Source organism: Pyrus communis, chromosome 10, assembly GCF_041283825.1.
Source record: "Pyrus communis isolate YQ-2024b chromosome 10, ASM4128382v1, whole genome shotgun sequence".
NCBI classification, from domain to species: domain Eukaryota; kingdom Viridiplantae; phylum Streptophyta; class Magnoliopsida; order Rosales; family Rosaceae; genus Pyrus; species Pyrus communis.
Window position 1 is genome coordinate 1,775,609 of NC_142574.1, and position 14,532 is coordinate 1,790,140.

Below are 14,532 nucleotides of genomic sequence, written 5' to 3' on the forward strand. Positions count from 1 at the left end.
TGAAGCCACCAAGAGACGTTAATTTCTATTTGAGGTATCCTTGAAATATATGGTACTATACCGTGTCCGTCGGGAGAACAACGATAACATATACTCATGCCAACAACCGTACAACTTTAATGTCGAATTTCAGATCATTCCCGTTCAACGCTGGCTCAACAGGTTTCCAAAAGGACTAAACAAAGCTGTTTGCTTCCATCAATATCGACTTGGATCCGACACTGCATGGACAAAAAATGCAATGCACTCTCTTGGATAAAGGACCTCCTGAAGATGCAAACCGGAACTTTTTCTCCCCCTACACATACGATCGCACTTGAATTTGAGTGCCGAAACTTATTTGTGTGCCGCTTACGATCAAAAATAGATCCGCAAGGAACCTTGGTATCGTTTCTGCTTGCCGCTGAAGTCGTTACAGCCTCTCGAGTGTTGTGTTACGAAAGAATTTCCTCAAACATGGCATTAGCTCTTCTCATGGTATCTCGAAAAGTTTCTTCAATTTCACGAGCAGCTTCCACTCCTCCATTGATAGTTCATCCTGCATATTTGAATTACAGTTCATAACGATGGTTCACATTGTCCGGAAGTAAACTGTACAACGAAATAAATCTTACCCGGTAATTCGCTTTAAGTACATCAATCGAATTCCTTGAGATTTGGCTGACAAGTTCGTCATCAATTTCAAAATGCCTACCAAACATCTTTTGCTGCTCTTCCGAATTTGACCCAATAATCTGCAAAAACGCAAGAAAAAAGCTGCAATAAGCACGAGGACAAGTGTAAAAGTTTCATTTCACTATTTAAAAGTATAAGTTGGAGAAGGGGTAAGAGAAAAAACAGATGAAACGCAAACGAACTACGTGATCGGCTAGAAAACAGGAAAAGCCAAGACCAAACGGTATTACAAAATGATCGGCCAGAACATGAAAAAAATAAAATAAAAAAACAAAAAACAAACTAAAAGCAAGACCACTCCACAACTGCAATGACAAGCCAATCCAGACGACAAAACTAGCACATATATTTGTATGTCAATACTTATCACACATTCATACCTTAATGGCTAACTTCGACCCCTTCTTCGCCGTATCAACAGGTTTGTGGTTATTTTCAATGGATGCAATGCGCCCAATAGAAATAAAATCCCTTTGAGGAATACAAATTGGAGTACCCACCTGCACAGAGCATACAATAAAAATAATAAGAACTTTCACCTAACATTCCTGGCATTGTAGTACAATCGGAGCTGAACTTAATTAGCAAACATTTAATTGATTCGATATTAACACTTTCAAAGATGCAGAAAAAAAAAAATCAGACATACAAGGAGTTGGACTTATTCATATTAAACCAAAAACAGAACTCGCAAACATTAAATAGGCACTATACAAGAACTAGTATTCATATGATGAAGGGAACCAAGAATAGAAAAACTGAGCGAGCTGGCACAGCAAACCATTTAAACCAATCTACCAGACTTCCAGAATTACAAATTTAGTAGCTCCCAGCGAACCTTAGCAGGTTCCCGAGCAATACTCTGTCACAGTTTTTCAAATAAATTGTTTCCACTACCTACGCTATACATTCAACAACCCTGCTAACTCCTTCGGTGAAAATTACAAACCATCCTTATACTTGCAGCAACATTCCATTTTAAGTCTCTTATCAGATATTTTAAATTCAAGTATTAAACAAAAGAATTAATACTGACCAAAAAAACATAGAATTAGTAAGGGACTTATAAGAGAAATTAAAAGAAGAGAGACAAATTAAGATGGTAAACAATCATATCCCGCTAAAAGAGAACTAGGTAAACCAAATGGAGTGCATATAATAATACCTTCAAAATGCCATCGAGAACCTCAACCCCCAAAATAATTGGATCCTTCTTGTTGAAAACACAGTTGGGCATAATCTTGAGCACGCACGGAAAGACAGCTTCATCAGCAGATTCCTTCTTCTTTTCCTCCTTGATATTTTCAATATAGGCCTTAAATTGATCAAACAAGTGATAGATGATATCGGCAATGAAGATCTTCACACCTAAATCATCTGCCATTTCTCGGGCCTCTGGTGTCACTTTGACATCAAATGCCAAGATGGTGGCAAACTCCTTTTTCTTTTCAAGCATTACACTGGCCTTCATGACATCCTTTTTATGCACAGGTCCTATGCTAATACCACTAACGGGAATGTTAACGACTGGTGTTTTCAAAAACTCTAGCAATGCTTCCAAGGAACCTAGAGTAGATGCTTGAACGCAAACACCCTCACCACTCTTGTCAATCCTATTCAAAACTGACTTCATGTCTTCCATAGCTGTTTCCTTGATTTCGTCCAAGTCATCATGAGGCCCTACCACATGTAGAGCAGTACCAGCAATAGCGTGCTCAAGACCCTTCATAAAACAAACATCAAAAATCAAGAAAATCCCACAACATGAGTCCAAATAGATAGAGTTGGATTGGCCTTGATTTCAATGTAAAATTACCTGTGCTGAGATTTTGATACCCTGTGCAGCCTTGATTTCACTATGATGCAGATATGCTCCCTGAAATAAAGACCCACAGAATCATTCATCTGATTCAACATGGAATGTTGTTTATGGACGAAAATAAGTGAATAAGAGATCCCACTGAATTGGATTTGCACCATCAAAGAAATCGACTATTTGATAAACCAGATTAATCAAATAGTTATCTGAATTGAGAATCCAAAATAAACCATTTTCCAAACTATGTAGAGTTGCTCCAACAATCGTTTTGTCCTAAGTTTATCAAGAACAATTATCTGAAAACGGCACTGAACCCAACCTCCATATTTTTTAACCCCCATCAAGTTTTTAAGTGATATTAGTCTACTATTTGCATTACCAAAATGGCCTTGCCTCCTTTCTTTCCCTTTATCCTAATCAAATCGTCACTCCTTTATATTTCTTTTTGAGTAAATTTGTGAATCGGGCAGGACCAAATCTGGAAAGGCTGGACTTCCCTCCTATTGCTATTACTTAATTCCTTCTTCCTTTAAATTACTTGTTTATAATAGAAAAGAAGCATTCAAACATCGGTCTGGGCTCTCTTCCACTCTTCTAGAAGATTACCTGGTTCCACTAGCAGCCATATTGGCCTCAATATCTTGGTTCTCTTCTATTTATTTGTGTTATGTAGTTTTACATATGTGATCCCTTTAAAGTACTATTATGTAAGGGTCCATTTGGGATAAATAATATTCTAATGTAGATGGGAAAATAGGAAATGTGAGGCGGGAATAGCGCCACTCTTATCTAAAAGTTTTTTTTTTTTAAATTACAAAATGAAAAGGAAAAAGAAAACAAAAAACAACATCAAACAAGCATTGAGGAATAATGCAATGATTGTAATCACATAGAAATCCAAAGCAATACAGCACTGCGGCCCCTAAATCATAAAAAAGAGCACTGTAGCACTGCGCCACTATTATCTAAATGTTACTGTTTTTTTTTTTGGAAAAGCACCCCAATGGCAATACCTAGGGTTTTTTAACAGAGAACATGACAATTTTTTATGGATGCATGCACCATAAAGCAGATCCATTGTGGGGTAGGATTCATTTCGAGTTTTTCGCAGATGTGCTGGCTGATATTTCCTGAGATGTATTTGGATGGATTCACCAGAATGGTTTGGCTGTTATTTCTTTCAATGAATGGGGTTTACCTGTACCTTGTGTCTTGCTTGTTCGCCAATGTAAAATTCTGAACCTTCTATGTTTATGATAATATTAATATTTTCCATTTCTTTAATACATGATCAGCCAACACCACTAACATGTGCACGTAGCACTTTATGCTGTTGTACTTATTCTTCAGTCGACTAACTTTCACTGGGAGCAACAGATTTCATTCTCACACTAAAATCACTAAATAGCTAATTGCAATGCAGAACAAAAAGCAGAAAAGAGTTGAAAAGAAAAGAAAGAAACCTACCTTCACACGAAGTTCTTTCATTGGATGTGGCGTCAATAGAGACCGAATTGTAGCAACAATAGGTCCCTAAAAGAGACAAAAAAAATTGATATCAATAATGGGACCTACTACAATCATTTGCAAGCAGTTCTAAAGCAAATATTGAAAATAGTTTTATAACCGTCAAACTTTACAAAAATTGTCTCGGAAAAGATTTTAGATTCTTGCCTGCATGCCGCAAACCACTATTTGATCTCCTTCATGAAGCACACCATTAACCAAAACAACATCTATTGTTGTCCCAAGGCCTTCTATAACCTTAACCTCCAAAACCGTACACTGGTTCACAAGAACAGCCCCCATCAACTCACACATAAACAGTTAAGCACCTTTACATTACTGGAAACAAGGTGAAACTATATCAAACCTGAATTTCATTGCTGAAAGTGAGTTTCACAACCATAGTTTTCTGCGTCCACTGAACCAATAGTAATAGCAAATCTGGAATTCCTTCACCACTGCGATATTCAAAAGCCGAATTTCAGGACATAGCATAGAGCAAATTACTAAAAAAAAAAAACCTTTGCAGTAGAGACTAAAAAGTAAAAGAGATAAGGTTATTCCACAAGCCATACCTAATGGCACTTGTAGGAATAATACTGTATGTTTCCCCCATTTCTTTATTCTTATAATACAATTCAGTATTTAACCCCTGCTCCTTGAATTGAGTGATAATCTGGCAAACCATACAAACAATTGAAATTTTAGAAACACAAAAGGTCAAGCAAATAAAGTGAACAAAAGACAAAGTTGCAGTACACGAGACCTGTACGAGCCTCATATTGAACTCATTTTGTACATCCTTAGATTGTTGCTTCATTGCTTTCACAATTGGTGCATTGCGGCAGGTTTTCCATCCGTAGAGTCTGTCCACCTAAAAATTTGATATTCCAGAATACATAAATAAACATTTATGAGACGACAGTATTAGAGATCTGGACAGTAGATTTGACCATAAACCTCACCTTATTCAGCGCAACAATGAATTCCGTATTCCTCATTTTCAAAAGGTTGAGTGACTCTATTGTCTGAGGCTCTAAACCATGCATAATATCAACCACCAATATAGCAATATCACATAAACCTGAGCCCCGTGACCGTAAATTAGTGAATGACTCGTGCCCAGGGGTATCAATGACCAACAGACCAGGGACCTTCAGCTTCGCATCAGCTTTCAGTTCCTTGGTCCTCTCACGGATGTTCTCAGCAGGAAAATATGTTGCTCCAATCTGCTGAGTAATACCTCCGGCCTCACCTTCCTGAACATTTGTGCCTCTGATACAATCCAGCAGCTTAGTTTTACCAGTATCAACATGGCCCATTATGCAGCAAATAGGTGAACGAAGGTTATCTCCACTTTCTTTAGGGTCAGCATTAGAAGTTGCCGCTGCTTTTTTAACAGAAACATCTTTCTTCTTACTTTTGTCAACATCATTATCAGGTTGTTTTTTCTTATTTTCACCATCCTGAGATTTTATTGGTTGAGAAGGAACGGTTTTCTGGGCAGAAACTGATGGCTTGGCACCTGCACTCTTTATGTCTTTTTTTGCAACAGGTTGAGAGTCAATCTCTTCATCAGAAAATCCACGTTTAACAGAAAGGCTAACATCATCAAAGCTCTTAACATCCCATGGATCATCATCATCATCATCTTCTTCTTCTTCTTCTTCTTCCACTCCATTATCTTTAACCGATTCAGCAACTTCAGATTTTTCCTCCAGATCCACTGACTCTACATCTTCTACTTTTTCAAATTCCCCAGACTCTGGCTCAGGGATAGTGTCCAGCTGGCCTCCCTCTTCTAGGTTTTCCACTGGCTTCGCAGAAGCTGCACCATTTGCATGAATGGGTGCTGCTTTTGTCTTCTTTTTCTGATACATGGGCCGTTTAGCCTTTTTCTCATTGTCTGCCGTCGGGAGAGGCAAACCCCCTGCATTAGCAAGTATCTGGTTTCTCATTGCCTCCCGCCGACGTTGTTCTTCTTTTTGCTTCGGCGTTAAAAACTTGCCTTCCTGTTTCTTCCTTTGCAGCTTCTCCTTTTCCCTTTCCTTTCTCAGAATTCTGGCCGCCTCTTTTTCCCTCTCAAGTTCTTCCTGCTTACGCAGCTCCTCTTCTTCTTTCCTCTGTTTCTCCTCTGCTTCCCTTTTCAACCTCTCTTCCAGTTCCTGTCGCCTAGCAAGAGCCTCTTGCATCTCCCTCACATGTTTTGGAAGTTTCTTATCTGCTACTTTACCTTTCACTTCTTTCTTCTTGGGATCCGTAGGTTCAATTTGGGTTTCTTCTTGTTTATCATCCTTAGTGACCACGGGAGCAGTAGCAGTCCCTGCTGCGGCTGCAGCCGCTGCCTTTTTCTCCTTTTCCTTCTCCTTCTTCTTTCTCTTCTTCTTTGCAGCAGCAGACTCCCCAGTCTCTTCTTCACCTTCCTTTTCACCAGAAGCATCAACCGGGGCAACCAGATCAGGTTGACCCTCAACTTTCTCCGCTCGCACAGTAGCCTCAGCTGGTTTCGATGTAGTAGGACCCTCACCTAGCTCAGCAAGAATATTATCCAAGTCATCTTCTTCTTGAGCAGTCCTTCCACTCTTCTTCTTCTTTTTCTTACTTTTTGAAGTTTCTAGAACCTCTTTACTCATCTTAGTTTTAGAATCATCAGCTTCGCTTTTACTAGTTTCAGTGTTTGGTTGTTCTGGTTCAAATACATCTGTATCTTCACTCAATGCAGTAAAAACACCATTACCTTTCTTTTTGGAAGACTTCTTTTTACCTGTGAATGCAATCACAGATGCATCTTCATCTTCAACTGTGTCATCGCCAACTCTAGTTGGTTCAGATACAGAAGTATCTTGATCATTCCCCTCATCAAGCAGAGCTGAGCTAAGAGAATTAGCACCGCTCTTTTTTGATACCTTTGATGACTTCTTTTTCTTACCGGAGAATGTAATCTGTGGAACTTCATCATCCTCATCATTTTTTTCATGCTTATCCTCATCTGCATCATCGAGGGCATCAAAGCTAGCTGCTGCAAACACATTCCCACCCTTCTTCCCACCCTTAGACGGCTTCTTCTTCCCTGTAAAAGAGATTACAGGCTCATCTTCATTCTCACTATTGTCATCTTCTTTACTCTTATCCACAGAGCTCTCAACAACCTCACCATCACTATCGCCTTCATCACCAATCGCATCAAAAGCTGACCCTGAAAACAAACTACCACCAGTCTTCTTGGACGATTTTGAAGCCTTCTTCTTGCCAGAAAAACTCACCACTGGAGCACCCTCATCATCATCACCAGTTAACCCAGAATTCTCATCATCATCACCGTCTTCGTCTCCAAGCAGCCCAAAACTCGAAGAGCTGAACGCACTATTCCCACCACTCTTCTTCGACTTTCCCTTCTTCTTTCCAGTGAAGGCAACTTGGGGAACCTCATCTTCGCCCTCGTCCCCCTTTCCCACATCATCAAAGTCATCATCATCCCTGCGCTTTGAAGCTTTTGAATTACCCTTTTTACCCTTCTTTCCCGTGACAGCAACTTTCTCTTCCTGCGCCTGAGACTCCTCGGACAGCTCAGTTCCTATAGAATACTCATCGTCTTCAATAACCAAAGCTTTCTTCTTCGACTTTGCACCCGCAGCCTGCTGCGGGTTCTCGTCGTCCCGAGCAGTCGGCTTCTTCCGACCCATCGAGGTTTAGGTTTCGACAAATATTATCTGTTGCAACAATTGAATCGAAGCCTCCTTCCAAAAATCGTATCGCAAAACCAAGAATCACAATCAACACAGATGAAACAAACGCGCGCGCACAGATATATACACATTAATATATATATATAGCTATTGCGCGTTTCAAAATCTAAAGAAATAGATCTAGATTTTCACAGCCATAAAGAAATACAGCAAGAATCTGATCCTAAAAACAACAGAAAACAAAATACACACGCATAAGTATGTATATTTATATGTATCTAGAGAGAGAGAGAGAGAGAGAGAGAGAGAGAGAGAGCTTACTTGGGGCGGTGAGGAGAGAGTGAAAGCAACAGAATTGACGGATTGCGGAGGAAAACGATCGGGTTCGGATGGATTACAATCCACAGAGAGAGAGAGAGAGAGAGAACAAGAAAGCGAAGTGTGTTTGTCTCTTTTTAAAGCTTCTAGGGTTGTGTAGTCTGTCAGGCTTTCTAAGAAAAAAAGAAAGGCGGTTGTGGGCCTTTTTAAAAATTTTCCACCACCTTTGGGCCTTAGCCCAAAACTTTCAAGAAAATACTCACCCCGGCTTTTCAAATTTTTTTAAGGCTATATTAATTATTCTATTACTATAACCTATAAGAAGGAGATTCGAACTAAGGCATAGATACTGATGTAGTACAAACTAAGAAAGAATAGGGCAAAAGAACTAGGACAACACGCATTGGATTGAATAACAATACATATTGTGCAGATTACTAATATGCATTTTAGTTTACGTTATTGTAATTGACACTTGTCAATCTATCCATTCTCGTTTCTTGCCGCGTCAAATATTTCTAAAATTAATTTATATGTTTTTTTTTATACAAACAATATAGTAAAAGAGGAAGCTGAATGCAAATTACTCCTGGAACAAGAGACAATACACCCAGTTGCACAAAAATTTCTCCAAATTCCCAGGCAACACTAGGAATTTTGTTTTAAAAGAGGAAACTGAATGCATAACGGGGTGAATATTTTCGACCTCAACTGTCAAAATATTGCACGACACACATCACACATTGCACTAGCTTCAGTCGTGTACGAGACACCATAGCCCTAGATTATGGTAGGCCTAATAGTAGATCTCGCAAAGATAAACCGTGTTATAGCATCATGCGCCCACGCACGACTAATACCCGCTACTCTCATCAATCAATATTTGTAAAAGAATGGTACAAGTTGATGGTAGGATGACAAGACCAACTCACAAAATTATCTTTTTATTCTAATTCAAGACCTCTCAACAAGATTTGAATCATGTTGCTGGAAACAAACATCGTAGCGCAAGTTAAAAATTCATATCCACTGTAAAGGGTAACAATTAAAGGATGGGGAGACCCTAGAACTTCAACTCAGTTACTTGAGCTTCTGAAATAACTTCGGCGCAACCTGCATTGCAGAAAACAATGCTCATCATCTGAGCGAGAACAAAATTTTCATATAGTATAACAAAATAAAATGAGACTTACGCATTTGTCAACACAAGATATGTAGTCAAAGTACTGCCCTGTGCAATGCTTGTCTCCACCGTCGTCACCTTCAACCCTCTTAACACATGCCTACAATAAATATAGAAGTTCAAATATTTCAGTACGATTACGAAGTTATGTCCATTCAAACCCATATGTGAAAAGCCCCTCTTTTTGTACCCGCTGAAGAACATATGAATATCAAAACGAAGACCTCCAATGGTCATAGCAGTCCATTTCCTTTTCAAATTTTGAAGAAGGAAACAAAGATGGAAGAAAAAGTTCAAAAACTTAACTCGTAACTCAAAATTATTACAGACACCCTGAGAGTCGAAAGCACTTCAATTATGGGAGGAGGGAAAAGGGTGCAAAAGGGGTAGAAATCAAGACCCTAGTAAGACATTTTTAACAACATAATTTCTAAGGTTGAACAATAACAGGTGCGCAATAGAAATAATTGCCTAGTCATCTACTCTTTGTAAGCAAAGATTACAAAAGTTTATTAAATCTAGTATAACAGTTAAAGTAGCTCGAGATTTTCCAATGTTGGCAATCATTTTGCTGATTATAAATCCACATATTCACTGCATAACTGTGGTAATGGAAACGGAATTACAATGTTCACAGAGCTTCATACAGCGCAATAAGTTCCAAAATTGTAAGATTCAATTTCAATAGCAAGTCCTAATATCAACAGGTTCAAGTGATACAGATTTTGATTGGGACTTCATTGTCTATGTAAGACTTGATCCCTTGAGTAAAGTTCGAATCTAAAAAACGCCCATAACCCACACCCCTTCAGATATAACAAAAATCCTTCAGTAGTATATGTTCTATAACTTTTGCCTTTTCTTACTTGAACTAATTTCATATGCATAATCAGAATAAAACAGTTTTGCAGTCCCTTCCCGGACAGGCTTACTCATTAGTGGACGAAATGATATAGCAGCTTATGAAGATCCTCAGAGTATGAATGATGTAAACTCATCGCTCTGTCTTTTATTTTTATTTTTAATATCCTTCCATTGAATATAAATTTCAATCTCTATTTCATAGGATATAAATATCTTATTGTCTCACTCTTTTTCCAACTCACACATAATCTTTCAATGAACCCCATATACCCTTTTGAATCTTCTCGTTTATATAATGCATAAATTTCTTCTTAATAGATTGGCTTCTTAAGATTAAAAAAGATAACCTAACAAACTCATTAAATATGTCAAAAGAGTTCGTTTAATCACTTATTTATCACACTGTTCTAAAAATCCCCGCCTAGGCGCTAGGCGGCTGGCCACTGCCCCGATTAATGCCTAGGCATTTGAAAATTAAGAAAGGGTGCCTAGACTTGTTGAGGCACCCGCCTAGACCGCCTAGCCTGTCCAAACCCACTTAGGCACTTGTCTAGGTCGCAACTCACTTAGACAGAAAATAAATAACTTTCATTTTGCATTTTATTTTTTTTCAATAAATTGTAAGAGACTTGTTGCATACTTAAATGAACACGCATTATATTTTTGTTCCCCATGGTTTCATTATATTCCAATGCTTCTTAATATGTATGTCATTATATTTTGTATTTTATAATGAAAGTATATATATTTTAAGTATAAGCAGACACTTATTTACACGAAATATAATAGATTTACTTAAATCCGCCTAGTCCGCCTAGGCACCTAAGCGCTAGGCCCCAACCCGCCGCCCGACTAGCGCCTAGCGTCTTTTAAAACCTTGATTTATGACAATTTGGATCTTGATCATCTGAGAGCCAACTTTCATGCTATAACCTTCGCACAGTCACTTTTTGTAATGTTAGACTGATACATATAACAACTTTACTATTACTGACTTTAAATTTGGTATTTATATATCATTTCCAAATTGCTTCCACAAATGGAAAAACATAGAACACTTGCGCATTCTAACTGTCAGACCACATGCAAACATATGTTTGAAGCCTTTCTAGTTTGTAATCCCCATTGTTAAAGAGAAGAAAGCATGGATATGGATAAAAGCCGTGGAACAAGTACAGCATAATACAAACAAGTAGCTACGACTATCTTGGGAAGAAAATTATGAACAGCTAAAAGTAAGCTAGTAATTTAATAAATAATATCGTATCCAACTTCAAGTTCATACGAACGCCAACTCCTGGTACTAGAAGTTGCAAGACAGATTTTTGTAATAGCAGCAGTACATTACCTGATATTCAATCAGAGGTTTTACACATTTAGGCTGGCAAGACTCCTCAAGATACTTCTTTTGATCAACAAGTTCCTCGTCCGCCCTTATAGAGTAAACAAAAGGATGGATAAATAAGCATAACTGTTTAAAGTTTATACTACGACATATAACCTTGACAAACACATTCTTGCTCTGACCAAAAAAAAAAAAAAAAAAAAAAAAACAAACACAATCTTGTGACAGCCACAATGCCTGACCAAATATTGCTAATGAACATTACATTAAGAAATTTTTTGTACAAATTTGCAATGAAATCACTTGTTCAACGAAACTCGATAGCTGCATTTTATGAAAATAGCATCATAATGTCTTAAAAGTGAAAATAATGAAAGGATCATAAATTTCATGGATTTGAGTTATCCACATGTTCAGGTAGATGCTAACCCACCACGAAAAATGTTTTGAATCCAAAAAAAGCAAAATAAAGTGACTAACCAACCCCTATTTTTGTAAATTCAGTTTTTTGTGTGTTTTTTGTGTGTTTTTTTCCATTAATAATCAAATTATTATCATAGGTAGAGGCTCGAGGACAAAGAGGTAGAGGAAGACCTTGGAAGACTTGGAAAGAGACTTTAAGAAAAGACTTGGAGTACTTGGATCTAACAGAAGACTTGGCACAAAAACAAGCGCAGTGGCGTTCTAGGATTCATACAACCGACCCCACTTAGTAGGATAAAGCTTTGTTTTTGTTGTTGTTGTAATCAAACTAATATCATTCCCCAGGGGAACAAGAAAAGGGGCTGGTGCCAACCAACCCACAATTCACAATCACACGCATTTTTTTACTTCTCATACAACCCTCTCAATTCCAGTCATCGGAACGAATGCATTGGTGAAGATCAATGAACAAAAATTGACAAGGGTGTGTGGGTGGTAAAAAAAGTTATGTGAATAGCACTACCCTGCGCAGTCTGACCATTGAATACCTCATCAAAAGAAACCATTCATTATCCATTATCATTAATTATTAATTATTAGAAATTTAGAAGACCAAGGAATCCCTTTGGTATGTGATTTCTTAAAATCCAAATTCCACAATACAATCTTCAATTTTTTCTCCAAATTCCAAATTCCAAAATTATAAAAAACGCAGAAGTAAAAAAAATCCAGAGAGATACTCACATTGAGAAGAACCGAAAAATATCTCAGATTTCCTGCATAAAAACAATGAAATAAAATTAATTAAAAAAAAAAACAATGAAATGAGTGGAACTTAGTTGTTTACAATTTCAGGTTAATTGCGAGGCCAAGAAGAAAAGAGTGTACCTTGTGATTGGAAGAGAAAGGTCGGCCTCGGAGCAATGGCTTTAACTCTAATCCCGCAACAGAAGAGAGAGAAACAACCGAGAGAGGAAATGGAAGCTGGAACTTGGACCCTCGTTACCTGAGATTTTCGAGAGCTGTTGAATGTGTCTCTCGACACTTGCCAACTATTTAGTCGTGGCCCACTCGAGCCTTTTCCTTTTTGGGCCTGGGTCGAGTACGATATTTAATACAAAGATATTTATATTAAAAAACAAAAGCTAAGCCAAGTAACGAATCGGTTATAATAATCTGGTTACAAACTTACCATTTACAAGAATTGAACTTAAAAACTCTTCGTTCACGTCTCACATACGAGTAAAAAGGAATACCATTAAGTGACTTTTTACAAATTTTGGTTCTTTAAATTTTTTATTTTTCTAGATTAAATTAGATTCTATGTGTCTTTACACAATTTAAGTGATTTCTCAAATAGGTAACGCCGTTTTAATCTTTTCACATGAATAAAATTTTCAAATACCCATAATAACGTTAACCAATTAAACAGTTTACATATTTTACCAAAAGGCTTAATCAGATAAATAATCTCCGTGGTCATAAGGTATTCGGAAGGTAGCCCCTGTGATAAAAAATTTCAGATTTAAACCCTTGAGATCTAAGTCTGTTAGGATTTATACCAAAAATTGAAACTTCCGTCATTCCTCCGTTAGTATCGTGCATGTGAGTGTCGCATGTGAGGATAAGATGGTTATTTCATCCCCCATTTCATCCCTTCCATGGTCACTCTCCATTCATAAACAAAGACATCAAGAACTAAAATCGCATCCGGGTGCGCAACTGAATTCTTTAATTGAACAACTAATTGGTTTTTTGCCTTCTAGTTTGTTCTTTTTGTTTCCTTTTTGTTGCCTTATCCCCACTAAGAAGGAGATCGACTAGAAAAAGAAAAAAATTTCAAGCATAATAAGGAGGAGACCGACTGGAAAGAAAGAAGAAACCGACTGGAAAAAATTATAAAAAAAAAAAAAAAAAAAAACCTTTGAAGTGTAATAAGGAGGAGACCGACTGGACAAAAGAAAAAACTTTCAAGCATAAAACCGCACATGATGGATACGATTACGAACAAACCATTTTCAAAATAAACCAATCACCTAAAGTTATCAAGATTGCAACAATACTTGAGTATATTGGTGTGACTTCTCCCTCAATTCTTCGCTTAGCCATCGATGTGGCTTTTCAAACACAAACCAAACTCCAATTTCAATAAACGAATTTTGTTCGTGCTTTAGAATTGGGAACGTGAGGGTTTTAGCTAAGCTATTGGTATGCTACTAACTATGAAATGACCATCTTATCCCATATATGAGACTCACATGCATGCTACTAACGGAGGAATGACGGAAGTTTCAATTTTGGGTATAAATCCTAACAGACTTAGACCATAAGGGTTTAAATCCAAATTTTTTTACCATAGGGCTATCTTCCGAATACTTTATGACTACGGGGAGTATTTATCTGATTAGGCCTTACCAAAATGCTTTTATCATCTTCCATTACTTTTCGGTACGCTGCTTCGGAATTCGCCGGAGTTGAGGCAGTGGTATGGCGGGAAAGATTGCAACTGGTCGGCTAGGTGGTGGTTTAACTTGTTGGGGTCGACGACATTGTTGTGCTTGAAGTTAAAATTGAGAGTTGAAAATTGTGGTGAGTGGTGGGATGTCTTGTCAAAAGGAGGCAGCTTATTTCAAGTGAGGGTTTACTCTAAAGCAAGTGGTGACAGGATAACTTTACGAATGGTGCCTAGTTGTTGTGCTAAAATCTTTCATGT

The 14,532-nt window shown here is 37.7% G+C and overlaps 2 protein-coding genes across 2 annotated transcripts; both read right to left on the reverse strand.

The window, feature by feature from the left end:
- LOC137727519 (uncharacterized) lies at positions 1–8,158 on the reverse strand. The gene is made up of 12 exons (XM_068466366.2): positions 8,008–8,158; positions 4,966–7,737; positions 4,767–4,874; positions 4,576–4,676; positions 4,368–4,458; positions 4,169–4,279; positions 3,962–4,027; positions 2,492–2,551; positions 1,841–2,398; positions 1,056–1,175; positions 615–734; positions 1–538 (listed from the first exon to the last, which is right to left on the reverse strand). The coding sequence occupies exons 2-12, from the start codon at positions 7,681–7,683 to the stop codon at positions 473–475; spliced, it is 4,119 nt and encodes a 1,372-aa protein (XP_068322467.1). The 5' UTR covers positions 7,684–7,737; positions 8,008–8,158; the 3' UTR covers positions 1–472.
- Positions 8,159–8,932: 774 nt separating this feature from the next.
- LOC137729918 (cytochrome b-c1 complex subunit 6-1, mitochondrial) lies at positions 8,933–12,844 on the reverse strand. Its single transcript, XM_068468971.2, has 5 exons — positions 12,708–12,844; positions 12,564–12,595; positions 11,400–11,484; positions 9,198–9,287; positions 8,933–9,117 (listed from the first exon to the last, which is right to left on the reverse strand). Coding segments are annotated over exons 2-5 (210 nt in total). The 5' UTR covers positions 12,566–12,595; positions 12,708–12,844; the 3' UTR covers positions 8,933–9,084.
- Between the last annotated feature and the right edge of the window lie 1,688 nt (positions 12,845–14,532).

Excerpts from the sequence above, each read along its gene's own strand:
- LOC137727519 (XM_068466366.2), bottom strand. The coding sequence starts at position 7,683 with ATGGGTCGGAAGAAGCCGACTGCTCGGGACGACGAGAACCCGCAGCAG. Across the intron at positions 1,176-1,840 it reads TTCTCGATGGCATTTTGAAG|GTGGGTACTCCAATTTGTAT; the intron begins GTATTATTATAT and ends TGCTCTGTGCAG. Across the intron at positions 735-1,055 it reads GGTCGAAGTTAGCCATTAAG|ATTATTGGGTCAAATTCGGA; the intron begins GTATGAATGTGT and ends GCGTTTTTGCAG.
- LOC137729918 (XM_068468971.2), bottom strand. Across the intron at positions 9,288-11,399 it reads AACCTCTGATTGAATATCAG|GCATGTGTTAAGAGGGTTGA; the intron begins GTAATGTACTGC and ends TATTTATTGTAG. Across the intron at positions 9,118-9,197 it reads TATCTTGTGTTGACAAATGC|GTTGCGCCGAAGTTATTTCA; the intron begins GTAAGTCTCATT and ends TCTGCAATGCAG.